Genomic DNA, 27943 nt, shown 5'->3' with positions numbered 1-27943 from the left:
AGCACATCACAGCAGTGGCAAAGCCTTACCGTTCTGGGCTGCAGCTACTGTTCAGAGCAAGGCCTCATGCTGGGCAGCCAATTCCACTGCATATTGCCCCAGAAGGCTCTGCACCCTCATCTCCCAGGGAATACAGCTGCCCAACCTTTGCGGGCTATGCAAAGGTTGGGAGTGACAAGTGGTAGCTGCAGTGCAGAACAGTAAGGCTTTGCCACTGCTGAGCCTAGAGTGAATATTCCAGCGCATCACATCCTGCCCATGGGCCAGGGTTAGGAGCCCCTGGTTGTATTCAGCATGGATTGGCTAGCATCTGCAACATCATGAACCCACTGAATCCATGACACAGGTTTGCAACTCCACATACATTTATTTTCCTTAAAAGCAATAAGTCAAAATTTTGAGGGGGGCTGAAAAAGAGTCTGGGCATCCATGAAGATTTAACCATCTCAAAGTCATGTGCTCATGAGACACATTTTGGCTGCAGCCTTTGGCACTGGTTGTGGCTGGAGATCTCAGAGAAGAGGGATTCTGTCAAAAATGTCACAAAGGCCTCTCTGAATAGCAATGAGGTTTGTTTTGTACCTTCACAGGGAAAAGGAAGATTGAAAGCAGGATTGAGGGACAAGGACACAGGCGGAGGTCTGCTGGCCCTAATGGGACACCCATTTCTGCCTCTGAATAGAATATATAGATTATTATTTGTTGCCATGACTGTGTAATTGTTTCTCTAAGAAATAAGTTGGAGGAAGGGGGAATTCTGGGTTACAAAGTGAAAAGCGGATTTCATTTTGATTTAGTTCTGATGACTGGCTGAAGAGTTTAGAGCAGTGGTTGTCAAACTAGAGGCCCTAGGCTGCTGTGTGATTTATAAATAAATAAAATAGGCCCTTTGTGCTGCAAAGGGGCAGTGGCGTAGCTAAGGCATTTGACACCTGGGGCCTATAAATTTTTGACACCCTTCAAACAACAAAACTATTTATTTATTTACATTTTTATACCACCCTTTCTCTGAGCTTAGGGTGGTGTGCGTGGTTCCTCCCCTTCTTTTGTCCTCACGACAACCCTGTGAGGTAGGTGAGACTGAGAGAGAGTAACAGTCATGACATGAAATGAATAATAATGGCCAGAAAGTAAATGCAGTGAATATTTCTCCACAAGCGACGGATGAACATCAGTGCGCTCCCCTGCTATTGCTCCTGTGCATGTAGTACTCAGTGGCATACTGCCCCTGCATCTGGGGGTTCAATATGGCCATCATGGTTAATAACTGCTGATATAGTCCACCATGAATGTTTAGAATCCACTTTAAAAGTTATCTAAGCCAGTGACCAACAACACCCAACCATTCAGTGGCATCACTAGGCTGCGTGTCACCAGTCTGGTAACTCATGGTGTCACCACCATTTGTACTATAGAATAATTTATACTATACTATTTTTACTATACTATTTATACCCCATTTATATTATACTATTTATACACCCCCATCTATTTTACTATAGAAATGTACTGGTTACCAAAGCAATCGGTAACCAACAAAAATACCAGTGGCCAACTTGATGACACTCACACAACTAAATGGGAGTTTGAGTATTAGCTCTGATACAGGGAAAAGGGAGCTGACTCATAATAACATCTTATTGAGTCCATGCTGTGTCATAGTAATACCTCATTGGCTTTTAGAACACTCAGGCTCATTGGTCAGTTTTGAGAAAGAAATCCGCTTTTGGGGACATAAGGTAGTTACGTTTTCCTTTTCTGGTTATTTGGCTATAACTTTTGATAGAACACAGATATTTCAATGCAGTTTGTTTCATTGCATTCTGCTGTAAATTACGCATTGTATGGTATACAATAAAATGTTATTACCCCTAAAAACTGCAATTTTTGCTCTGGTGGTCACTAGTAGTGTCACCCCTGAGAGTGGCACCTGAGGCAAATGCTCCTGCCCCCACTAGCTACACCACTGCCAAGGGGTGCGGCTATTATGGTAATTAGGGGCAGTGCTCCCCTCCTCCAAGGAGGAGCTTGTTTAACCCTTGATGCACATAGCCTAATTTCACAAACCACCAAAAATGACCCATGGGTGGGTTCAAGACCCAGAGTTTGAGAAGCACTGGTTTAGAACAGCGTTTCTCAATGTTTGTCCTCCACTGTACCACTTCTCATGGTCCACTGTTTAAAGTACCACTGGAAGCAACTGGCAATGGCATCATCTTCAGTTACTTCTGGGTTGGGAGGCCAGATGTGAAGCAATAAACTCCAGTAAGAGGCCCGGGTGGACCGGAGGGCTTTTACAAGTGCAGAAGAGCATGCTTTGAAACTGTGCCCACTGAGCCGAGCCTCCTACCACTTATTGTTATGTTGCATTCCTGGTCTTGCTGCCAGGAGGCAGGTGTCCAGAGGTCCAGTGAGTAGCACCCAGTACCACTGGTGGTACCCATATTACTGGTTGAGAACCACTGGTTTTGAGGCCTTTGCCAAGCTGTAAAAGATGCTCTGGCTGCTAAGCGGCTCTCTCATTCTGGTCTGGAGAGAAAAACCAGCAGAGCCTGTGAAGAAGATCCTGCGACTGCCTCAGGGAGAGAGACTCAGTTGGACTTTACCAAACACATAAAAGAAGGGGATGAGGGTTTCTCCGTAGAATGGGACTCCTGAGTAAGTGTAGAGATGGGTGCCCGTATCAGTATCAGAAAAGGCCACCTCCCCCTTAACACAGTTCAGAGTCACTCGGATGCTCTTGAGCTCCTGGCTCAAGGACAGAGGAGTGTAATCAGGGGCATTAAAAACTCTGTAACTTCCCCACTTGCCCACAGCCCAGATCCCTTCCTTAGGACTAAGATCAAATGTGTGCTTTCTCCTCACAGACTTGCTGGCAACCCCCACAGCCCAGTATCCCTCCCCTCCCACAGTGACCTCCCAGAAGTGTCTGCATGCTGTGAATCCCTCACAGCCCAGCACAAAAGCACTTCTGTCAAATCTCTCAGGATTGTTGGGCAGAGTTTGCCATTCGTCTCCCCATGTCACGCTTTTGTGATCCTTGGACAGGACGAGTTGGGGATGGGCTGTGTCTGGATCCAGAGTCACATTTGCTGCTGAGGCTGGGGAGAGAAGAGGAAAGAGAAGAGAAGCAGAATCTGTCAGCATTGGCCCCTGGGTGGCTCTGGAAATGAGGCAGGTCACCCAGAATGGGCAGGAAAGGATGTTGTGGCTACCAGTTTAGAGGAAGCTGGGTGGTTGTAGGAGACAGATGGCTGGAGGGGGGGGGCTGCCTCAGCAATTGAGTAGGCTGCACACCTCAGAGCTGGCCCTTGGCCAGCAACTCCAGTGGCCAGAACCCTGCAGATGATGAGGGAAGCCAATGAGGGAAGACTGACCCCGCCTCTCCTGGACTCAGGGCTTGAGATCTGCTAAGCCCCCAGCCTGCCAGGGTTCTGGAGGTGGGGCCGGGAGAAGTGGTTCAACCTCTGGGGGTTGAACTCTATGGGTCACCCATAGACACTTGGGGGAAACCCAACACACCCAGCGGAGCCATCAGCAGCTCTGCTGGGACCCTGACAACCCTAATGACTTACCCCAAACATCAGATAGCACCCCGGAGTTCCCGTCCCCTTCTGCACTTGGACAACTCTGCCAGATCAGATCTAGAATGGAGAAGGGACTCCTATTAGATAACCTGATACCAGTGAAGGAACTTGGGACAGCTATATGAAGGTGAAGGCTTTGTACAGAATAAATTACCCTGAAACATCCTCTTGTGGGTCTGTCTGTTGACGTTGACCTAAGGCCAAGCAGCCAAGCCATGTCCCAACAATCCCCGCTAGATACCCTCACGCTCCCTGAAATGGGGCACAGGTGGGCATGGACATGACAGTACCCCATAACACAGGCAATACCCCATAACACCTACATTTTGCTGCCTTAAAGGTTAGACCTATTCCTGGGTATATTTGGGTACTGATTCCAAAGCTGGCAATGGTATTGCCCTATCACATCTAGGCTGCAATCCTAACCATGCTTTCCCGAGAGTAAGCCCCATTGAACAAAATAGGACTTACTTTTGAGTAGACCTGGTTAAGATTGTGCCCCTAGTTTCAGAGTCCATTTTCTAGGAACCTCACCCTCCTCCATTCCATTCAACCCCCTGCACCATGGCAAGTCCTGCCCAAACCTTCCCATCATATGCATCCATGCACATCATTCTTCATTACCTGGGAATCGCTTCATGATACCCGTCAGAAGGGGTTTTCTATCAGATAATTCCCTGATTCTGCATGTCAGCTTGGAAGGAAAAGCCACAGGATTCCGAAATGCTTCCATCTTCTTGCACCTTGGTGGAGGAGAAAAAAACTGATCCTACAATCCATCTTATCTGGAATTACTGACTGGAACAAAAGGATGGCATGGAGGAGAAGAACAGAGCAGAAAGCTGGGAGACACAGACAAGGGCAGAGGCCAGCTATGGCAACGTAAATTCATGTAAAATATAGCAGGTACACAAGCACCTCAAGGCAGTATGCAGCTGAGGGAAGTGGACAGAGGTCTGGCAGCTCTGCTGGATGTGCCAATGGAACAATCCAAAGAGAGGCCCTGAGTGGAACACTGGAGGGTGGGGTGTCCTGCCTTCTCTCCCCAAGAGCCACAGGAGAGTCACGTTTTTCACTACCCATTCCCAGCAAAGAGAAGCAAGAAGGGAGACAAGTGGAATCCACGTACCTCTGTAAGTTCCTTCCAATATCCTGGAAAGAAAAGAAAAAGACCTCAGCGCCTGCCACAGGCAAGTCAGTTTCCTCAAGAGGTGCTCTGGTCCTGCCGTGTTCAGTTTGCAGTAATCTGTCTTGCACTTTCCACTCAGGGCCTGAGGGTGCAGCTCGATAGAGTGGAGTGAAAATCTTCCCGAGAGAATGAAGTTAGCAGGCAAAGTTCTGCCTGTTCAGTGCAATGCAGAGGGGTCCACTCAAAAGTTCACCAGTTTAGGGCACAATCCTAACCCACTTTCCAGCACTGACTTAAGGGCAATGCAGCTCCTAGGTAAGGAAGCAAACATTTCCTTACCTTGAGGAGGCCTCCATGAGTGCAGCACATATTCCATTGGCATATCTATGCCAGTGCTGGAAAGTGGGTTAGGATTTGGGCTTTAGCTATGGAACTGCTGAATCCTAAGGTTCAACTTACAGCCACTCTCTGCTCGATTTCTTTAAAAAGAAAAGGTTTTCTTTAAAAAGGAAAGAAGCCAGCAGAGCTTCAGCTTCTTTCTCTGGAAAAAAAAAAGGCTGGCCCGCCACCACCAGTAGGTATGGTGCCCAGGGCTTTTGCCCCCCTCCAGGTGCACCACTGACTGTTGTGCATGAGCTTGTCATTACTTATAGGCAAAGGTGTGTTTTTTCAGTGACACCGAAATAAAAACTTATAACACCGCTTTCTGTGCTTTTCATTTTTATTAAAAACAAAAACAAACCCAAAATCTGTGAGAAACTAAGGGCCCACTCCTATCCAATTTTCCAGTACTGGTGCAGCCATACCCATGGGGCATGCACTGCATCCTGTGGTGGGGAGGCAGACACAGAGGCCTCCTCAAGGTATGGGAACATTTGATCCCTTACCTCAAGGTTGCATTGCAGCTGCACCAGTGCTGGAAAATTGGATAGGATTGGGTCCTGAAGCTGCAATGCTATACACAGTTATCTGGAAGTAAGCCACATTGAACTCAGTGGGACTTGGTTCTGAGTAGATATGCATTGGATTATGCTGTAAAATCCCTCTGCAAGAGGGATCTGAAGGCCTTAGGAGTGGACCTCAACAGGTGGGAAACCCCGGCCTCTGAGCGGCCCGCTTGGAGGCAGGCTGTGCAGCATGGCCTTTCCCAGTTTGAAGAGACACTTGGCCAACAGACTGAGGCAAAGAGGCAAAGAAGGAAGGCCCATAGCCAGGGAGACAGACCAGGGACAGACTGCACTTGCTCCCAGTGTGGAAGGGATTGTCACTCGGCCTTTTCAGCCACACTAGACGCTGTTCCAGAACCACCATTCAGAGCGCGATACCAGAGTCTCAAGACTGAAGGTTGCCAACAAAAATGAAATGCTGTAAAACTGTTTTCTAAGACCTCTACATATTGGTCCGTTTGGGATGGACTGGGCGGGTGTGCGCATGGGCAATGGCTGTGGCTGCATCTGCTGACACTATACCACCCCTTTTAGAACACTTTTAAAGTGATTTATACTTAGCATTTATACACAGCCATGGAATAAAAGCACATAATGCCACTTTCTGCACTTTTCCTCCTCAAGAATAAAACAAAATCTGCAAAAAATAAGAAGGTTTAAGAACACCTCTATTTCTAGGAAGCTGCAAAATGTTGATTCAGTTCCTCCCCAGGTACATAGCACAGATCCAAGCCTCTCCCCTTTCCCCACTTCTACCATTTTGCCCTGCAGTCCTTCCTACAGCAGCTTCCTCTGCCTCCAAGTGGAGACTGGTGACACAGGCAAGAGTTCTGATGCTGCCAGCTGAAGACTCCCAGTTCCCTTCCTGTGAGCAGCTGAGGGGAGATGAGGAAGGAGAAAGAGCTCCTCTGGCTTAGGAAATCCCCAAGGCAGGTGAAGGCCTTTTCTGAATTGGGTAGAATTCTTCCCTCTGCAGGAAGAGGGGTGCAGACTGAGAGTCTTTCTGGATCCACAGTTGTTCCTAGATTGCCAGATAGTGTCTGTGGCCAGGAGTGTTTGCCCAGCTCTGTCTAGTGCACCAGCTGCAGCTGTACTCGAGTCATAGGGACCTGACTACAGTGGTTCATGCCCTGGCGCCATCCTGGTTAGACTAATGTAATGCAGTGTACATGGGGCTACCCTTGAAGACAGCCTGGAAACTGCAGTTAGTGCAGAATACGGCAGCCTGGGTGCTTACTGGGGTTCAGCAGATCAGACCTTACCTGCAGGAATTCGCTGGCTGGCTGCTGACACTTCTCCTCCATCTCCTGGATGACATTTTCCAGAGAGGAGAGATCCCTGCAGAGTCTGGCCATGTGCTCATCTCTTCTTCTTGCAATCTCCTTCTCCACCTTTTCTGTCTGAGCCAGGAGGCTTTTCTCCCGTTCTTCCAGAAACTGGCGTATTTGTTGAAGCTCGCCCTTGGTCTTTTGTTTCTCTTCTTCTATTTGGTTCTGCAACAAGTAGATAGGAAGGAAAGAATGGCAGACCAAGGGACTGATGCTACAATCCTATCCACACTTTCCTGGGAGTAAGCCCCATTGAATATAATGGGACTTACTTCTGAGTAGACATGCCTAGCATTGATCTCCAAGTCTGTCTTTGCAGCACCAAGAGGTTAGATATGATAGGAAGGGCCCTTCTGACTTTTCACAAAGATCACATCAACATAGTCATGAGTTTCCTGAAGACCTCAAGGGGCCCACCTTCAGAATGGCTATGCACAGAAGATCAGGCCTTTCCTGCTGTCTTTGAACTCTTGCGTTTTCTATTCTGTGTTTCTAGAAATAGGTTCATGTATCTTTTAACTCCTCAACAATTGTGACACTTACCAGCAGGTCTTGGCTTTCTTTTTCTGCGTCTGCTTTACACGTCAGGATTTTTTCTTTTTCTGCCCTCAAGATCTCCAGCCTGCTACTGATCTGATCCTGGTGAGAAATGAAAGTTCAGGTTTAGTTCCTTTGGAGAGATGATTTATATTTACGCAGACACACAGAGATGAAAGCCAAGAGATAGACAGATGGGAAAAAGCAAACTGGACAAGGGGTTTTTATCCCTACCCCATATACTAGTATTTTTCTGGCAGCCCCCTAAGTTCCTTGAAGTCTTCATCCCACAGTTCTAAAACTTCTATCAAAGCAGTAGATTCATCTAGAATCCAAGTTAAAAACTCTCTGAGATGGGGGAGAAGGGTACAAACCCACCACCCCTCTCCAAAGCTTCCTTTAGCTTCACTGCTTCTTCTCATTTGCTACAGTGAATGGTAGTGGTGGACCTGCTATTGAATGAAAGGGGTAAATGCCCCAGGCACAGAACCTCGTGCACCACTAAGACCGCACGGAGTCCTCAGTGAGTTTCCCAATGTGGTTGGAAACCGCTTCTGGTATGCCAGAAGCACAGTTTAAAGCATCAGGGAAGCTTCAGGAGGTTTCCCCAATGCATCCTGGAGTTGCACAAGGCTCCGTGCTCTCCAGGTAAGTGGGGGGTGTATTTGTGCATGGGGGTGCCAGCATCCTATCGGGGGTGCCCTTGCAGACCTTTGCTCTGGGACACGGGGCTGGGGAGGTTCGCCACTTGTGGACGGAACCCATTGGGAGGACAGAGTAGCTGGGCTGACATACATTTATCCCCAGTGTATTAATTCCATTGCCTTTTGAGTCAGTAATTCCTCACCGGGGGGCTGTGTTAAAACAGATATTTAAAAGAGTCATGAACGTCAGGCAAGTACACATATAAAGTTTTTTGTTTTTTTTTTTAAGACCACCACACACAATTGCCACCCAAGATCTAGATCTCCTCTTTGAGAGACTTTCAGTGGAAAGGCCCATGACTATCTATGGACCTCTCAGGTGCTCTCCAGGTGGAAGGCAGACCCAAGTCTTGCCACCTTGCAAGTTGGGTGCTCATCATGAATAGGAGGGACCATAAGGGGCAGATGTTATTCTCCACATAGAAGTCCAGGGAAGCTCTGAAATCCTTTGGCACTCCTGGAATGAGATCTAAGACTGGCCTCCATCACAGCAAAGATGGAGGCTTCATGGCATCACCCCACTCCCAAGTTAAGGCACAGGATGACACTACAGCCCAAACGCACTCATAGACCAATGAAAGGTTTATGATAAAGAGCTATGTAAGCCTGAAAAAAAGAAAGAAGCTCTCACAATAGTTTAAAAATGGACACACTTAAATTGACACTTTCTTTTCATTTCAGGAAGAAAACAGAACTTCATATTTCTATAAAACTGTAAAGGGAATTACCCAGGATGTTAGTGACAGTGGGAAAGCCACCTTTGAGTAGTGCTGAGAATGGTCTTCCTGAAGGTCTCCTGGGGTTCCGTCCCCAGAACTGTCTTGCATTCTGTTTGTGGCTTGGGACACCTCACTTGTCTCCAATGAGCACACCATTCTGTTTCTAGCAGCAAAGTGCTGGTGGCGTGTGTGCTATTTCACGTGCCCCATTTTGGGGGGCACAGCACCAATTCCTCATTTACTGGACATTGCGAACCAGTGGGCATCAGGCTTGACAGCATCTTACTTGAAAACAATGCGGTGGGTGTTCTACTGTTATGCATGTAGAATGTGCTTAAGGGCGCCATCCTAACCCCTTATGTCAGTGCTTTCCAGCACTGGCATAGCGGTGCCAATGGGACGTGTGCTGCATCCTGCAGTTGGGTGTCACTCACGGAGTCCTCCTCAAAGTCAGGGAATGTTTGTTCCCTTACCTCAGAGCTGCATTGCCCTTAAGTCAGTGCTGGAAAGCACTGACATGAGGGGTTAGGATTGCGCCCTAAGTGAATTACAAGTCATAGTAGGTATGTGCAAGCTCTTGGTTTTAGAGGGAGGCTGCCTCTGATTGCCACTTGCAGGAGAGGGCACCAGGATGCAGATTGTGTCTGTTGTCTTGTGTGCTCCCTGGGGCATTTGGTGGGCCACTGTGAGATACAGGAAGCTGGACTAGATGGGCCTTTGGACTGATCCAGTGGGGCTCTTCTGATGTTCTTAAATATCACTTAAGAAATGGTTACGTTGAATCTGCTGGTTTTTTTCCCTGATCTATTAGCCTTACATCCTGTTGTGTTACTTAGTGGAGTGGCAGTCTCTGTGTGTGTGCGCACACGAGTGTACACTTTCAGTTGTTCGCAAAGTTACCAGTAAATATTTAACACCAACTTGAACTCAATAGTATCTTATATTAATTATACATTCTGAATCTTTTCTAGCAGGATGCGACGCCATTTTGCCAGGAAAGCCTTTTTGCTGTGCATCCTGCTTGTGTTTGTGGCAACTCCTGGTGTCCCCGCCCGGTGCTGCCCTGCAGTGGCTGCCCCTGGTGGAGGGCAGGCAGAAGGGACCTTCCAGGGCCCAGCTGAGATGCCCCACAATCTTTTCCCAGGTCTGGGAGGAAGGGGTTAGCCTTCTTCCACCACCTCCTTCTCTAGTTCATGTGGCTTCCCTGGCTCATCCAGGCCTCCTTCCCCCAGGAGTTTCCCTGGATCCCTCCCCTTCCCACCCATGAAACTTCTGGAAGGTTCTTCAAGTCCTCTCTCACCCTACACAGGCACCAGCTTTGGGGCCCTCTGGAAGGGATGCTTGACATTAAATAAGGTCAAGGCATCCAAGGCTGATCAATACTTTTGAACTGTCCAAGATGTCCCTTGGCAGTTCCCATTGCTGGCTGCTCTTCCATCCAGGAAAACAGTGGGAGTGTGCCAGGAATTCAGGCTTGGTTGCCCTGGGACAAATTTGGACCTTATGAGACTGCCATTTGTAGGAGGTCAAAAGGTTATTTTGAAGCAGTAAATTCTAATTTCCTTATTCTGTAGCGTGGCCTGTGGGCAGGGCCGGCTCCTCCATGAAGCCAACTGAAGCAGTCACCAGGTTGGTGGGGGACAGAGAAGAGGAGGAAATGTGGAGGGGAGGAGAGTCTGAGCCAGAACATGGCAGAGCGTGAGCAATGGCGTAGCTAGGTCTCCTGATACCCGGGGCCCATAAATTTTTGCCACCCCATACGACAAACTAATAATTCATTAATAATTAATTAATAATTCACATTTTTAGACCACCCTTCCTCTAAGGAGCTCAGGGTGGTGTGCATGGTTCCTCCCCTTATTTTGCCCTCACAGCAACGCTGTGAGGTAGGCGAGACTGAGAGAAAGTAATAGCCATGACATTAAATGAACAACAACAATGGCCAGAAAATTAAATAAGGGGAAGTCAGTCCTATTCCACCAAGTGAATTTTCACTATAGCCTGCCTGCAATAACACTCCCCTCCCCCTCCAAAAAAAAACCCAGTGAGATTTTCAGCCCTCTCCAGTGCCCAGTTCAATGAAAGTTCTTACATTTCAAGCATTGTGCTATCAGGTCTCACTTGGCTTTACAAGTCTAAAAACAAATAAAAATTGCCCTTACTAGCTCAAGCCTCTGTTTTATTCTTTTTTGGGGGGTGCACTGCCTGTAATAACACCCCCTCCCACAAATAAATCAGTGAGATTTTCAGCCCTCCCCAGTGCCCACCTTACCAACTGTTCTGCCAAATGCCAATCCAAGCTCTGCCTGGAGAATTATGCCAACATTTAACTAATTAGCACCCCCTTTTCACCCAAGAATGACCCTGGTTCTGCCTTGCAGTCCTGCTGGACCCCACCTCCAGGGTAGCTCACCTGTTCAACCTGCAGAGGTCCTTTCTCCTGCCAGCCGCCTCCCACCACTACAGCAGACCCTGGGTCCTCAGCAGGTCTTGGGTACAGCAGCCACATGCCAGTGTCTCCATTCATCCAGTCTGCCCTTCCTCAAGCTTTGCTCCTTCTGCTACCCACACCCCCTTCCTGCCTCAGGTGCTCCTTATATCCCTGAGGGCCCTATTGCCTTCCAGTGGCTGCAGCTGTGCAGCACACCCTTTGTTGAAAGCCCAGGCCTTAACTCTTAAAGGGGCCACTGCAGACACCACATTTTATCTCCTCGCCAGATCTTCCTTGATTCCACTACACCAACTCAATAAAACAGAGGCTTGAATAACTTTGAATAAAGAATAACTTTGGGGGGGGGGGGGTGCTGCCTTCTGGAGCATTGGTTTAGCTCCACTTTCATCAGATTGGGACCATGCAGCTAACCTTGCATTCCCCTTTGCCTGACTTGACCAAGAGCCAAGGCACATTTGCTTACTTGTGAGTAAACGCAACTGTGTGGCTTACTTTTGCTTTCCATAGGGCTCAATACATTTGTCAGCTTGGAGGGAAGGACTTACTTCTCCGGTGTTTTGGGGGGGGGGCTGCATTCATCGGATCAGGACCATTCTGACGTTGTTAGATTCCTCTCAGCCTACCCTTTTCGGCGGACTAAGGCACGTTTGCCTACTCACGAGTAAATGCACAATGTGGTCCAGTTTCACTTTCTATAGGGCTCCATGCATTTTTGTTTTTCTGGCCATAACTTTTGATAGAAAGGAGATATTTCACTCCGGTTTTTTTCATTGCATTCTTCTGGAAATTCCACATCCAACGGTATATAGCATGATGGGGTTATTCCTAACCACTGCAATGTTAGCGATTTTGGTCATTTGTGATGTCACCCCTGCAAAGGCTGGTACCTAGGGTGGACCACTCTCCTGCCCCTCACTAGCTACACCACTGAGTGTGAGGCGCAGAGGCTGTCACATCACTGGGTAAGAGTGGCAGCATATGGCATGCTGCTTCATGCACCAGGAAGCCTTGGCTTGGCTGGACCATGAGCCAAAGCACGTTTGCTTACCCGTCAGTAAACATGACCGTGTGGCTTAGTTTCACTTTCTATAAGGCTCAATACATTCACAGCTTGGAGGGAGGGACCCTTCTCGGGGGCTGCTTTCATCGGCATCATGTGCTAAAGCAAGCTCACATTTTCCACGATCTTTCCTACCTTGTACTCTTGGAAAGCCTCCTCCTGAGGAATCACCTTGTGGCTTTCGTGCTCCTTGGATCTGTCACACACCACACAGATGGGGGCTTCATGCTCTCTACAGAAGAGCTTCAGGGGCTCCCGGTGCGTCTTGCAAACTCCCTCTGCTTCTCTGGCCCTCTTTTGCCCATGAAGTTTCTTGGCGATTTCAACGCAATTTTGCAGCTGCCGATTTGGGATGAAGTTCCTTTTCGGAACGGCTCCTCTGCACTGAGGGCAGGAGACTCTCTTGCCCCCCTTGCCCCAGAACTTGGTGAGGCAGGCTTGGCAGAAATTGTGCCCACACTCCACAATGGTCACAGGGTTTGTGAAATAGTCCAGGCAGATGGGACAGGTCATTTCATTGCAGAGATCCTGGACTGGACCCTCTGCTGCCATGGCTTCCTTGCACAGGGAAGTCAGAATCACTTTCGTTTCCTCACCTTTGAGTCTGCAGGGGGAGTTTCCCTTCTTGGAACTGACTCAGCATCTCCGCTGATGGGGATGTAAACAAGGCGTGGGAAAACTGAACCAGCTTAGACAGCTGCCCGCTTTTGAAACCGCTTTGTGGAAAGCAAAGCCAGGAGTGTGACTAGCATGGCTTCCTTGCACAGGGAAGACAGAGTCACATTCAATTTCTCCCTTTTCCCTTCCTGGATTCTGTTTATGTGACAAAAACAACCTGAGTAGAAGCAGTAGAAGTGCTTAAAGGGCCTCCTGCTTTGTGGAATTAGCACATCGTTTTGATAAACATTTTCATCCTGGGCAAGATTTCACCCTTTGCAGCCTCAAACAGCTCTGAAAACTGCTGACTGAACCAGAACACTAAGTTCCAAAGTATTCCCTACCATCAATATATGCTGTGCTCAGATTTCTGCTGCCAGGCACGATACAAAGAAGGAAACCCTCAAAGGAGGTGACCCAGTTGCATAGCTGGGGTGGTGGTGGTCACACATTTGCCACGATCCTGCCACCCCTTGGAGCAAGGCCACTTGCAGAAGCCCCCTCCAACCCAGACATCATTGTGCTGATGTGATGACATCATTGCAATTACTTCTGGTGCGATCAGAGCATAGCCAGCTGCTTCTGAAAAAAGTGACTGGCGTAGCTCCTATCAACCGTGTGTGAATGAGTGTGAGGGGTGGGCAGGTTCTCTCGGGATCAGAGAGAAGCCAAGAAGTAGCTCCAGTTGTGCCAAGAAAGGGTACAGGGCGGGCAGGACAACCAAGGCAGGAAGGCATTTTTGGTGCAGTGGTTTGGAGCGAAGCCAACCTTTTCTTTGAAAGTGGCCAGTTTCGCTCTGACAATGCCGGAAGTATTTTCAGTGATGTCATTGTCATTTCAGCAATTACTTCCGTGTCAGAGGGGGTGGCAGGCTGACTGGTGTGCCCCAGAGTGGCACCCTGGTCAGCTATGTGGCTGCCGCTTCAGCTGATGCCTCTTTTGGAAGGCAGTGCTACAGGAGGTTCTAAAACCCTGAGTGTCTCCACCTTGGCTGGCCCTCCCTGGGCAGTCACATCTCTGTTATATCCTGAAGGGAAGGTATGCCACCTTCCTCTGTTACCAAAAAAGGCTGTTTTGTTTAGGGGAATTAGTGTATTAGCCTTTTGGAAACTTTTAGGATCGCAGGCTGGATAGCAAGACAGTATAAAGCTAAGAAATCCCTTGTTTAGTTTAAAAAGGAGACTGGGAGAAAGGTAACTTTCAATCAAAGGATTATATTTTTATTGCAAAAACACACAAAGGTAAACATAATGCACATGGAAAATGGTAAGTGTATGTCTACTTGAATCCTAGTATTTGGATACAGTGTACCTAGCTTTATGATGGCTGCATGTGCTATGTATTTGAGTGCATCCGAAAAGGAATCAGAAACGGATAGGTTGTAGAGGAGTATTTTAGGGGTTCCTTAATCTGCTAAACCCAGTTTGCTGACTAAAGATGGGGGAAGAAGGGGAGAAATAGGTAGGATGGAAGGGAGAGAGTTTTAGATGCAAGATATATTTACCTGTCCTGGGGAGCAGTTGGATGGGAAAGAGTCCTAGGAAGGACCACTCCCTTGGGAGGGGCTACCGAAAAACAAAATGGGAATCTGCATCCCTGATGTGCTCTGAATGTTGGGTCAGTGAGCTAGGAATGGAATTGATCGGTCAGTGAGTTCCAGGTTAGCTACTGACTGTGACTGAGGGGGGAGGGAAGAGCACATCCCACTCCAACCTTCCTCCAAAGCGTCCTTCACCTTCACTGCTTCTTATCATATGCTGGATAGACAGAGCACGAGGGCATGACAGAGTTGCTGACATCTGGGCTGTCTATGACAGATCAGGAGAGAGATCTTGGAGTGGTGGTGGACAGGTCAATGAAAGTGTCGACCGAATGTGCGGCGGCAATGAAGAAGGCCAATTCTATGCTTGGGATCATTAGAAAAGGTATTGAGAACAAAACGGCTAATATTATAATGCCGTTGTACAAATCTATGGTAAGGCCACACCTGGAGTATTGCTTCCGGTTCTGGTTGCCACATCTCAAAAAGGATATAGTGAAAATGGAAAATGGAAAATTCTGCTATGTCAGAATGCCAGATGCAAGGGAGGGCACCAGAATGAGGTCTCTTGTTATCTGGTGTGCTCCCTGGGGCATTTGGTGGGCCGCTGTGAGATACAGGAAGCTGGACTAGATGGGCCTATGGCCTGATCCAGTGGGGCTGTTCTTATGTTCTTATGTAACTGCTGCCTGTGTGGGATGCTCAGAGCACTACCTTGGATGCCTGGTGTCGGCTGCTGCCACAAGCCATATGTGCCAAGCTGAGGAAGGCATACGTGACACTCCTTAGAACACTATCAAATCTGGGAGGAAACTGGCCTGCTGGACATTTTCAGGACACACTGGACATTTTCCATTCTTTTGTAAGCCTGAATATGATTGTGCCAATTTTCTGCAATGATTTTGTATATTAGAAGTTTTTAGAGAGAGGAGTGGGTTTAGTTGTCTGTCTCAACAGCCTCTGCTGCGTGGGTGGATAGACCTGGGCTCCAAAGACTTCTGTGGCTGTCACCTGCCTTCGCCTAATCTTTCTTGCCTCCTCCTCCTTTGGGAAGGGCCCCAAAAGAAACTTTGTACCCCCTGATAAAATTCCTCTCAGAAGTCCTGGGATTGGGGGGGGGGGGTCAGGCACAGGTAAACTTTGATAGGGGCACTCCTGCAGGTCTGCATCTTGTTTCCCCTTGGTTCTTTTTCCCGGCATTCCAGAAGGCTGTGAAACAGGACGTCCAGGCAGACGTGACTGCCCAGGACATCCCTGTGCCCAGACAGACATGGCACTCGCATGGCGTGAAGGCAGAACAGTAAGCTCTGCTCATGGAGCAGAGGGCTTTCCCTAAAGCCCGGATCCTGCCTCTGGGTCAGGATTTGGAAAGCCCTGCCCTAGAACTGTGCTACTGTGGTCCGTGGATCAGCTGCAGTCTGGGAGCCACCTGCTGCTGGTCCACGGCTTGTCTCTTGGGGCTTCCTTCTTCTGCCTTCTCAGAAGGTCTCAGAAGTTCCTTGAGGCTTGGTAGTCTGTGACGGTCACCCCTTTGAGAACAGCTAGTCTTAAAACTGGGCAGATAAGAGGTACCCCTGCAGTTAATCCTGTGTGGCACCCAGGACCTAGTGAGAGAACGATGTCATGTTGAACTGATGGGGAACAGTGATGAACAGCATTGCGATCTGTTTCATTGGCCCTACAGTGCTTGGAGTTTTGCTTGCTGAACCAAAGTTGCTGAGGTCCCAATCAGGAGAGGGCCTTTAACCCTTGGGCCCTGCCACAGGCCTGATCTGACTCTTCTGTATGCAAAAAATTAAAGAGACTGGAAATCTGATCAATCTGTCATCTAATTTGGCCCTCAAATCCAAACTGAGAGGAGGGAAGGCTGCTCGTTTATCATTTTTTAAAAGGGGCCAGAAGTTCTAATTACACAGACCTTCCTTAACCTGGTGGGAAGAGGAGCCACAGAAGGAGTGTTTCAAGAAGTTGGGCCTCAGCATATAACACTGCTGGGCAGCTGCTGAGGCCCAAGTTCTCAAGGAGGTTCACTGCTGACGCCTGCTGTGGACCCCAAGGGAGGCGAACAAAGATGACCAAATAGATCCAAAACTCCTGCAATTCATGCTCTGTTTTCTTCTCTGTTTGGAATAATAAAACAGGCTTCAAGGTATATGATGAAGAGCCAGATACCACCTACTGGCAGGCAGGGGGCTGGTTCACACATACCCCAATTGGGAGGGGGGATTCTAAGGCTTAGTCACAAGAGATGGTAGCCATACTGCAGGATGCTGAGGACGAGAGGTTAACTCCCTCAACCTCTGCCTTACAAGTCTTCCTCTCATTGACCTCTTGCTCAGTGTCCTGTGCCACTGTCACTTCCCCTAATGGTGGTGGAGGGAATACTGGGCTCTTAGCATTCCCTCCACTGGCCACTAGAGGCATCAGATGCCAAGAAGAGGATGGGCAGGGCTTTCCTCTCTCCTTCTGTGTCCGGGGCCAGTGCTGCCATTTGCTCTACTGGCCACATACAGCATGCTGGGCTCCATGTCCTCCTCTGGCACAGACAACATGAGAAGAGGATGGAGCCAGTCTGGACTCCGTGGAGGCTGCAGGCTAGGGACGGTAGTGGATGAACACTGGGTCCCCTCCCTCGACTCACTGCCTCCCCAAATGTGTTTCCTTCCATGAAGTTCTTCACTTGCATCACGGACCGGCGACCGCTGCAGGGGGGTGGGTGTACTGGTCTATATATGTTCAGGGCTGCAGGCCACTCTCTGCAGTTCCTACCCCACCTTATCACATTGCATTTTTAATGGGAAAACATTTTCCTCTTCAGGTTTGATGAAGGGCAGGGATGTCCCCATTAACTCCTATTTATATTCCTTCTTAGGCAGGAAAATTTCCCTTTATAAGCGGTTTGGTTAGAATTCCAAGCCTTCTCACCCTGAATTATAAAGAGAACCTGCTGTATATCCATTGGACTGTAGACTGGGGAACGCTGGAACTATTTAACCAACAATTTGGGCACCAAGAACAGTTATCCGAAGGGGAATACCTTCCTTAGAGCAGAAGATAATTCTCATCAGCCCTCAAAGGAGTCAGTTTCTCGATGTACCAGGAAGAACAACCATATTCCACAGAATTCAGTTTAACTAAACAAAATTCTCTTATCAAAATCCAAATGATCCTACCTTGTACTCCTCGGCAGCCTCATCCAAGAGAAGGATGGTATGTGATTGATGTCCTGGGGATCGCTCACAAAACACACACACCAGTTCCTTATCCTCTTTGCAGAAGAGATGGAGACTTTCCTTATGTTTCACACATAAATCCCATTTCCCTGGATTAAGCTGTAGAAGTTTGATTTTTCGACAATATTTGCCAGTGAAAAGTTTGGCCGGAAATTCACTTTCTTGAATTTGGCTTTGCATAGGGGACACTCCAGATCTTCCCCCAGATCTTCCCATGTCTCACAGTAGTTAGTGATGCAGCCCCTGCAGAAGTTGTGGCCACAATCCAGGGTTACTGGGTCTGTCAGGAACTCCATGCAGATGGGACACTTGAGCTCCTCTTCCACCAAGGCTGATGCCATGATGGGCGGATCCCTACTGCTTTGTTAGAAGTGCAGCTTGTAAGATCTGAAAGAGGACATCAGGGTGGGATTGGACAACTGAGAAAGAAGAAATGCCTCCTGGGGAAACCACTATTTCACCACCCATCTACTCCGGAAGCTCCACAATTTCTCTGCTATAGTGTCTAGTTTCTGAAACTATTGACCAAATGAGATCCTTCCACCCACTCCACTGATTAGCTCTCCCTGCAGCCAAAGACCTTCCTGTACCAGAAAGTTGTTCTGTATGACCTGCAAACTGCAGGATTTCACGGAGCCCATTATGATTTCTGGAGCCCATTATTGTTGTTGTTTATTTATTATTAGGAATATTGATATACCACTTTTCAACAACAACCACTTTCAAAATGCTGTATATAAGTGTTTCTCAGTGGCATGGGTACCGCTAGTGATACTTAAAATGGTGTCTGGTAGTACGTGTGAGACCCTCTGCCTCCTGGCAGGAAGACCAGCAATGCAGCTCGGCAGGCAGAGCTCTCGCGAGCGCTTTTTGTGTACTCAGAAAAGCCCTCCTGTCCATCCTGAGCCTCTTCCTGGTATCTCTCATGTTGCATCTGGCTTCCTAATCCAGAAGTGACTGATGATGACATCCATCACCAGTTACTTCCAGTAGTACTTCCAACAGGTGGAAAATGTGAAGTGGTACAGCAGGGGACAAATGGTGAGAAACACTGGTGTATATAGGGAAACTGTTACCCTGCACATGCCCAATCTTGTCTGATCTTGGAAGCTAAGCAGGGTTAGTACTGGTTAGTACTTGGGTAGGAGACTGCCCGGGTATACCGGGTGCTGTAGGCTTATACCATAGTCTTTCGAGACTGAAGGTTGCCAACCATAGGGAAAGAAATGAAAATCATGATTCACTGTCCCCAACAGGCTAGCAATGTTTTTAAGACACACCAACAAACTGGTCCTGGCAATGATGCTATCTATTGGGAGATATAATCTATATAATCTATCTATTGTGCAACTGTGTACCTCCCACTATGTGCAGTGTCTTAACCCCATTTAAGAGGGTAAGAAACCGCAGTAGTAGATTCCTTAAACTTGGAAGTTGCATTGGACTCTAATACAGTGATTTCATGATGATGATGATCTATCTCCGGACCAGATCAGATGGAAAGCTCTTCAACCTCTCCAGACTGAGAGCAAAGTCCAGCTGAAATGTCTGCGTGACTTCCTCTTTGCCGACGATGCAGCTATCACTACCCACTCTGCCAAAGATCTCCAGCAGCTCATGGATCGTTTTAGCAAGGCCTGCCAAGATTTTGACTGACAATCAGCCTGAAGAAAACACAGGTCATGGTTCAGGATGTGGACTCACCTCCCTGCATTACAATCTCTGCGCATGAACTGGAGGTTGTCCATGACTTTGAGTACCTTGGCTCAACAATCTCCGACACTCTTTCTCTCGATACCGAGCTAAACAAACGCATCGGTAAAGCAGCTACCACGTTTTCCAGACTCACAAAGAGAGTCTGGTCCAACAAAGAGAGTCTGGTCCAGAACCACCTTTCAGAGCGCGATACCATAGTCTTTCGAGACTGAAGGTTGCCAACTACTGATGATGATGATGATGATGATGATGATGGAAGGAGTTTGCAGTCACTGATGGGGTACTGGTATAGGATGCCAGCTGCTGCTTCTCAATGTTTCAAGTGAATGCTTCCTTAAGGAGCGATCTTGACAGAAAGTGGGTACTCAGCAGGGCAGGGGGAGCAATCAAGTTGTCTCAGCCTTCCGCCTTACCCCACACATCCTGCCAGGAGAAGGTATACACCTGAGAGTGTAAGAAAGAACAAAAGGAGGGTGTTTCTGGCAGTGAGACCAATGCAGACGGCTGCTGTAGGAGAAGTTAATGGGCAGAGCAAGGGAGCCGAGTCCTAAGACCACCTTTTAGAGTCCAGGAGTGCCCCTCTGGGAGCTGATGCAACCTGCAGGTGCTCTGCTCTTTGCCTGTGTCATATGTTCAGCCTGTATAACTGTAACTATGGAGAGGCAGTGCAGTATAGAGGTTATAGTGCTGAACCTGAAGGCTTGGGTTCAAATCCCCATTCAGTCACGTACCTTATTGGGTGGACCACTGTCTCTCAGTCTTGCTTACCTTACAGGGCTGTTGTAAGAATAAAAAGTGGGGTAGGAGCCATAAACACAGGAGCTTTACGGAGAGGGCATTTGCTACCTCCTAAGCCTCCAGTGATCTCTCCTCCAAAGGAATTCAGAATCCAGTTTGTGCTGTTCCTGGAACTCCTCACCACTGGAGAAGGGGGCGTGCATATAACAATATGAGAGAAGATCCTTCCTCAGATACATGCGTTTCTCTCCTCCTGACATGGGCTGAGCTCAGATCCAATGAGAATCACCTCTACCCCATAGGCAGATCTTCCTGCAGTTGTGTTGCATACCCCTCACTTTCCTGAGCAGTGAGAAGTTCAGGGACACCAACAGTGCAATAATACAGGTCTTCTTAGAAGTAAGCCCTCCCCACCCCCAGCTCAATGAGGCTTACTCCCAGGTAAGTGCACATTAGATTGCAGTCTCCTTTGGAATGAGTGATCGCATCCATGTTAGATGTTACCAGAGATGGAGAAACTGCAGAAAGGAAGTAAAGATCACGATAGAAGCCTGTTCCCTACAATAACACATTAAGCATTGATGCTCTTTACACTCTCAGATAACACCAGAACCAGGGGACATCCACTAAAATTGAGTGTTGGGAGAGTTAGAACAGACAAAAGAAAATATTTCTTTACTCAGCATGTGGATGGTCTGTGGAACTCCTTGCCACAGGATGTGGAGATGGCATCTGGCCTGGATGCCTTTAAAAGGGGATTGGACAAGTTTCTGGAGGAAAAATCCATTACGGGGTACAAGCCATGAAGTGTATGTGCAACCTCCTGATTTTAGAAATGGGCTATGTCAGAATGCCAGATGCAGGGGAGGGCACCAGGATGCAGGTCTCTTGTCATCTGGTGTGCTCCCTGGGGCATCTGGTGGGTCGCTGTGAGATACAGGAAGCTGGACTAGATGGGCCTATGGCCTGATCCAGTGGGGCTGTTCTTATGTTCTTAAGTATAGGAAGAGTCAGTCTCTTGGCCCATCCAGCTCCCTGCTGTCAACACTGAGTGGCAGCAGATCTGCAGGGTCTCCCAGGGGTCTCTCCCAGCCCTCCCTGGTGGATCACCAGCACGCCCCATATTGGTCAGAGGGTCAGTTATTCCCCCCTTGCGAAATAGAAGAGGAGCCGCTCTCAGCTCCAGAAGGGGCGCCAGAGAACTTTACCTCTTGGGGGAGATCCTGCCAGAACTCTGCCTTGGAGCCTCCTGGTCCTGGGGGGCTGGAGAGGGGCCGAGCCCGGCTCTGGACTCTGGTCTTCCGGGCTTCGCAGGGAGGGGGAGGTCCCTGTCCTGGCAGCGGGGAGGTCTTTGCAGCCACGCCCTCGGGGCGTCCCCTCCGTCCTCTCCTTCCTGCAGCCACACTGGAGCCAAGCGGGGGGGGAGGGACGGAGAGGGTGCAAGTGCCTGGGGGGAGCTGGGGCTGCGCAGGGAGTTGGGCCCCCGCTGCGAGGCCCCTGCAGGATCCCCCCTGCCCACATCCACCCCCCTGTGGTCGAGGCAGCATCCAGGGGAGCGATTTCCACTGATGGGAGCATGGATGGGGGGGACGGGACTGACTGAGCATCCTTCCTGATTGGGGGGGGGGTTGGAAGGGGGAATGGGTGACTGCGAAGCTGCGGGTGCTGAGATCAGGCTGACCAGATGTCACAGCTTCAGAAGAGGACCAGGCACCCCAAAATGCAAGACATGCAAGCAAAATGTAGGAGAAGACAAAATAAAAGTTTAAAACACTCCCTGTTCTACTTTAGTTCAATATATGTGAATTGTGGCCCAGGGGAATACTGTACAGTATCTGCACTCTGCACATGCCCAGAAGTCAGCTGACCAGATGTTGAGGCTAAAAAAGAGGACAGGTCCTGGAAAAAGAGGGCGTCTGGTCACCTCACTGAGATGGGTCATGTTTAAAGGAGGCAAAGTGCAGATGCTCAGGAGGAAGAAGCCTCTAGTACTATGTCCCTATCCTGTGTGGGGATTGCTGGTGTTTCTGCTGGGGTGCAAATGGTGCCTGTGCCCCCAGCCTGCCTGGGCCCCCCCACAGCACACAAAGGCCAGATTGACCCTCACCAGAAAATCAGGGCCTGCGGAAGGGATCAGACCAGAACCTTGAAAGAAAAGGAGTGATTAATAACTTGATGGTGCCCCCAAAGATCCCAAAGGTGGGGGGGATATTTCCTTTGGTACCTGCAGAGTTACCAGACTGGGAGGAAGGGAAACCTTTAGCCCAGTTGATGGTGAACCTTTTGGACTTGATGGGCCAAAAATTCAGAAGATGTCTAATTTGACTCTGCTGGTGCGTCGCACATGGGTCCCTGCACCTGAACCAAAAGAGAAACAATTCTTTAGTCACTGATCCAAAAATACAGTCCAATCATCTTTAGTGGTACAGTATTATCTAAAGCAGGGGTCTCCAAACCCCAGCCTGGCGCCCTGATGGGGTCCACAATGAGCTTCTAGTCCTCTGAGCGCCTCTGGCCCACATGACCAGAGTCGTGCTCCAGTCAGGTCCAGAGGGTGCTCTGAGGGTCAGGGAGGCTGTGTGGCTTTTCTCAAAAAACCAGAAGAAAAGGCCTTAGGCTTTCTCAGGGTCAGGGAGGCCTCTCCAGCCCTCAGAACATGCTCTGGGTGTTTCCCGTGATGTGCTGATTGAGGTATTTACTCCTGTGTGTGTAAGTAAGCTGCTTGAGGGGTGGGGAAATGGGGGATCCATTTGAGTGTGTGCTTTATTTCTGTGGTGTGTTTTGGTGCCTGGAGAAATCCTGGAGCCCATTCATTCATTTAATCCTTCATCTAAGTTCCATCTCCAATGTATTGATTTCAATTTTATATTTAACATTTATTTTTTTCCTGCCCTCGACGCTGCGCCAGATATTGGATGTGGCCCTTGCCAGGAGCCAGTTTGGCTGGAAACTTTGTTTCTTGATTTTGGCTTTGCAGATGGGACTCTCCAAGTCTCCCAGATCTCCCCACATCTCACAGTAGTGGGTGACACAAACACGGGCAACTGAGGGCTCCTCCGGCACATGCTTGAGCCTCTCCCTTAAGTCACCGGATTGCAGTCTCCTTTCCCTGCTGCAGAAAGGTCACACTTGGGAGGTGGGGTGCAGTTCAGGGGCAGAGCACTGGTTGTCTGTGCAGCAGGTTTCTGGTTCAGTGCCCAACACATTCAGGCTGGATCAGGAATGGGATGAAACCAACTGGACAAGGGGTTTCCTCCCTGCCCCAAACGCCTGTATTTTTCTAATAGCCCCCATGGAAACTTTATCCCATAATTCTAGAACTTCTATTATAGTAGTAGATCCAGTTGGAGCTTGTTAAAAACTCTGAGACAGGTATGGCTCGACCTCAGGTAAAAGCTTGACCTCAGTCCGACTCCAGTGGATACACTTCAGAACTTTGCACTCAGTGTTTTGGTCTATTTAAGAACTGTACCTTGCTATCTCTTGAAATTGTGTCACCTCCCTCCTGCTCCCCCCACCCCCGGAGATATCCTGGAACACTAAAAACAAAAAATAGCTGTAGCCCAGTTCTGCAAACTGAGCATAAAGACACCTTGAGAGGAAGGGCTACCAAAGAACAAACTGGGAATAGGCACCCTTGACTTGCTGTGAATGTTGGAACAGTAAGCAAGGAATGAAATAGATCGCTCAGGGAGTTCCAGGTTGGGCCACAGAGTGTGACTACGGGGGAGAAGAGGGCAAATCTCATCCCCAAATCCAAAGTTTCCTTCAGCTTCACTGCTGCTTATCCTATGCTGGACAGAGCACATTGACAGGACAGAGTTGCTAGACTCACATTTGCATGAGTGTGGAAACCCCAGTGCACTAATTCCAATGTCTTTTGAGTCAGTCTTTCCTCAATAGTAACTTCCATGAAAACAGTGAGCTAGACAAGGCAGTGTTACATTGTTACATAAACTGAATGTGCCTCAGTGAATCTTCAGGTATGGTTCACTTCAATAGCTGATTATCAGCCCAATCCTATCCACACCTTCCTGGGAGTAAGCCCCATTGACTCTAATGGGACTTGCTTCTGAGTTGACATGCATAGGATTGGGCTCTATGTTTACTCTGCCATTTCACTGTCTTAATTAGCTTTGCATCCTGTTTTTGATCATTTATGACCCTAGTCGAGATGTGTATATTTGCACTTCCAGATATTTGCAAAATGTCCAGCCAGTATTTAGCACTAACTTAGAGTGTTCTTTTTCAATGTGTTATATTAATTGTACATTAATTTTTTCCAGCAGGATGTGATGCCATTTAGCCAGGGAAGCTTGTTACTGCGTTCCCCTCTTGGGTTTGTGGCAAGTCTAGGTGTCTGTGCCTGATGCTGTCCTGCAGTGGCTGCCCTTGGGGGAGGCTGAGCAGAGGGGATCCTGCAGGGCCTGGCTGTGAGTCTCAGAGTCGGCTTCAGGTCTAGCAGGGGAGGGGTTTAGCCTTCACCCACCACCTCCTTCTCCCATTCACGGTGCTCTCCTGGCCCACACAGGCCATCCTCCAGGAGGTTTCTCAGATTGCTCTACCTCCCACCCACCTTCCTTATGGCTTTCTGAAAGATTTTATAGGCACCATCCCCCTGCTGCTTCCAGGGGTCCCTTACTGAGGCATCCAAGGCTGATTTGGGTTGCCCAGGATGTTCCTGGGCAGTTTCCATCGCTGGCTGCTCTTCCGGCTACGAAAGCAGCAGGAATGTGCCCCAAATGCAGGCTTGGTTGCCCTGGGGCAAATCTAGACATGTGAGAGTTCCATTTGTAGTAGGCCAGGAGTTTACTTTAAAGTGGACAATTCTAATGTCCTTGTTCTGTATTTTTGCCTGGCGGCAGGGCCAGCCCATCCAGGAGGCCAACTGAAGCAGTCGCCTCAGGCAGCAGGTTGGTGGTGGGCAGAGGAGGAGGAAGGCTGGAGAGCAGGAGAGTCCTTAGTCACAACATGAGAGTGGGAGGAGCAGAGGCTGGCACATCATCAGGCAAGGGAGGAGCCTGTGGCATCAGTTGGTCTTGGACCAGCCCTACCTGCAGGGGGGAATCCTGCGTTAAAGGATTTTGCAAAAAACAATCACAGACTTTGGGTCAGGCTGAATCCAGGTATGTGTTGAATGTGACAACCTCCCAGTCATGGTGGTGTGAGATACTGATTACTACAATGAAGAATTGGATGTGGGGGTTCAGGCACAGGCAAACTTCGGTTCTTTAATGGGGTAGTCCTGCAGTTCTGCCCCTTCTCCCCCACAAAAATCTAGATCCTCAGCCCTTTCCTACCTTGTACTCTTGGAAAGCCTCCTCCCCAGGAACCACCTTGTGGCTTTCATGCTGCCTGGATCTAAGAAGGACCAATGGAAGATGGAAAATTGGCCCATATAAGTTGCAGCTGCTTAATGAATTTCGCTGTCTTGGAGTAGTGTTCCAATCTAACCTTGCATGGTCCAAACATATACAGTATCTTAACTGATAACTGAAATTACTGTTAAGTAGTCTTTGCAAAGAGTGTGCTGTGGATATAGCCAAAATTCTGTTTCTATGTGGTTTTAAACTCTGGTTTTAAGATTTTAGATTAATAGGTGTATGGCTTATGTGCTGATCAACCTAATAAACTTGAACTTGAAGCTCCTTGGATCTGTTGCACACCAAGCAGATGGGGGCTTGGTGGTCCTTACAGAAGAGCTTCAGGGGCTCCTGGTGCTTCTCACAAACTCTGTCTAGTTCTCTGGCCCCCCCTTGCCCCCCCCCCAAGACGGAGCTTCTTGGCTATTTCCACCACATTCTTCAGTGTCCGGTTTGGGATGAGGCTCTTTCTCTGAGCTGTCTGTCTGCACTGGGGACAGGAGCCCACCAGGGCATCATCTCCCCCCAGCTCTGGGCCAGGCATCCTTGGCAGAAGTTGTGCCCACACTCTGCGATGGTCACTGGGTCCCTGAAATAGTCCAGGCAGATGGGGCAGGTGGCTTCCTCACAGACGTCCTGGATGTCCCCAGCAGCTGCCATGGCTCCTGGCACAGAGAAACTGGAGTCACTTTTGATTTCTCCCCTTTCAGTCTGCAGAGGGTGTTTCCCTTCCTGGAATCCACTCCGGATCTCTGCTGATGTGATGTAAACAGGGTCTGGGAAAGCTGCAGTCTCCTGCTTGGCTGAGCTCTTTATTTTTTCAAGCAACATTTTCATCAGCAACATTTTCATCAACTTTAGATATAGGCTGATGGGTTCTGAGCTGTCTGTGACAGATCAGGAGAGAGATCTTGGGGTGGTGGTGGACAGGTCGATGAAAGTGTCGACCCAATGTGCGACGGCAGTGAAGAAGGCCAATTCTATGCTTGGGATCATTAGGAAGGGTATTGAGAACAAAATGGCTAATATTATAATGCCGTTGTACAAATCTATGGTAAGGCCACACCTGGAGTATTGTGTCCAGTTCTGGTCGCCACATCTCAAAAAAGACATAGTGGAAATGGAAAAGATGCAAAAGAGAGCGACTAAGATGATTACGGGGCTGGGGCACTTTCCTTATGAGGAAAGGCTACGGCGTTTGGGCCTCTTCAGCCTAGAAAAGAGACGCCTGAGGGGGGACATGATTGAGACATACAAAATTATGCAGGGGATGGACAGAGTGGATAGGGAGATGCTCTTTACACTCTCACATAATACCAGAACCAGGGGACATCCACTAAAATTGAGTGTTGGGCGGGTTAGGACAGACAAAAGAAAATATTTCTTTACTCAGCGTGTGGTCGGTCTGTGGAACTCCTTGCCACAGGATGTGGTGCTGGCGTCTAGCCTAGACACCTTTAAAAGGGGATTGGACAAGTTTCAAATCCATTACAGGGTACAAGCCATGATGTGTATGCACAACCTCCTGATTTTAGAAATGGGTTATGTCAGAATGCCAGATGCAAGGGAGGGCACCAGGATGAGGTCTCTGTTATCTGGTGTGCTCCCTGGGGCATTTGGTGAGCCGCTGTGAGATACAGGAAGCTGGACTAGATGGGCCTATGGCCTGATCCAGTGGGGCTGTTCTTAGGTTCTTATCAGATTTAACCCTTTCAGCCTCAAAGGACTGTTTAAGCCACTGAGTGAGCAGCAGCAGCAGAACAGAGGAAGGCTGTCCCGTCCAAAAATGCTGTGCGGAGCCTTCTACTGCTGCCAGTTCCATGTAAGGGCAAGGAGACTCCCCCCCCCCACAGCCCTCCCCAAGAGATCCCAGACACGGTGGGTCTCATCAGAAGTCCTCTTGGAAGTGGGATGCTTCTGCTGGATCCCCTGCTGGAGCCTGTTGGGGGCTCTTTGCAGGGAAGGAGCCTCAGCCTGAAGTTGGTTCAGCTCATTCTGGCAATCAGCATCTTCTCTGATTGAGTTGGGGGCACCCAAAGTATTACCCAAAGCAGCAGCCAGAGGGCCTCAGACTCAGACCCCAGAAAAGTCCTCCCCCTTCTTGAACAGTCATTCTGCAGCCTGCCTGAGCTGCAGCTCCTCCCCTGGAAGAATATAGAATTTGACCAGGTTGGCATCAGACTGACTGGCAGGAGATTTAGGAACAGACAGGAGAGATTTCTTCCCACAGTGC

At 48.8% G+C, this 27943-nt stretch overlaps 3 protein-coding genes across 3 annotated transcripts in view; 1 reads left to right on the top strand and 2 right to left on the bottom strand.

Moving 5' to 3' along the window:
- The window catches only part of LOC136639120 (zinc finger protein RFP-like), a 573475-nt gene that overhangs the window by 239282 nt on the left and 306250 nt on the right, over window positions 1-27943 (top strand). The window lies entirely within an intron of this gene.
- Window positions 1-27943, bottom strand: part of LOC136640455 (zinc finger protein RFP-like) — a 123219-nt gene that overhangs the window by 28097 nt on the left and 67179 nt on the right. The gene's annotated exons all lie outside the window — the stretch shown is intronic.
- On the bottom strand, window positions 357-13017 carry LOC136640438 (zinc finger protein RFP-like). The gene is made up of 7 exons (XM_066615579.1): window positions 12599-13017; window positions 7535-7630; window positions 6926-7156; window positions 4717-4739; window positions 4212-4330; window positions 3576-3644; window positions 357-3101 (listed from the first exon to the last, which is right to left on the bottom strand). The coding sequence occupies exons 1-7, from the start codon at window positions 13013-13015 to the stop codon at window positions 2578-2580; spliced, it is 1479 nt and encodes a 492-aa protein (XP_066471676.1). The 5' UTR covers window positions 13016-13017; the 3' UTR covers window positions 357-2577.

This window comes from Tiliqua scincoides, chromosome 2 (genome assembly GCF_035046505.1).
Source record: "Tiliqua scincoides isolate rTilSci1 chromosome 2, rTilSci1.hap2, whole genome shotgun sequence".
In the NCBI taxonomy this organism is placed as follows: domain Eukaryota; kingdom Metazoa; phylum Chordata; class Lepidosauria; order Squamata; family Scincidae; genus Tiliqua; species Tiliqua scincoides.
Note: the sequence above shows the minus strand (reverse complement) of the source record. Positions and strands in the feature narration are given on the sequence as shown.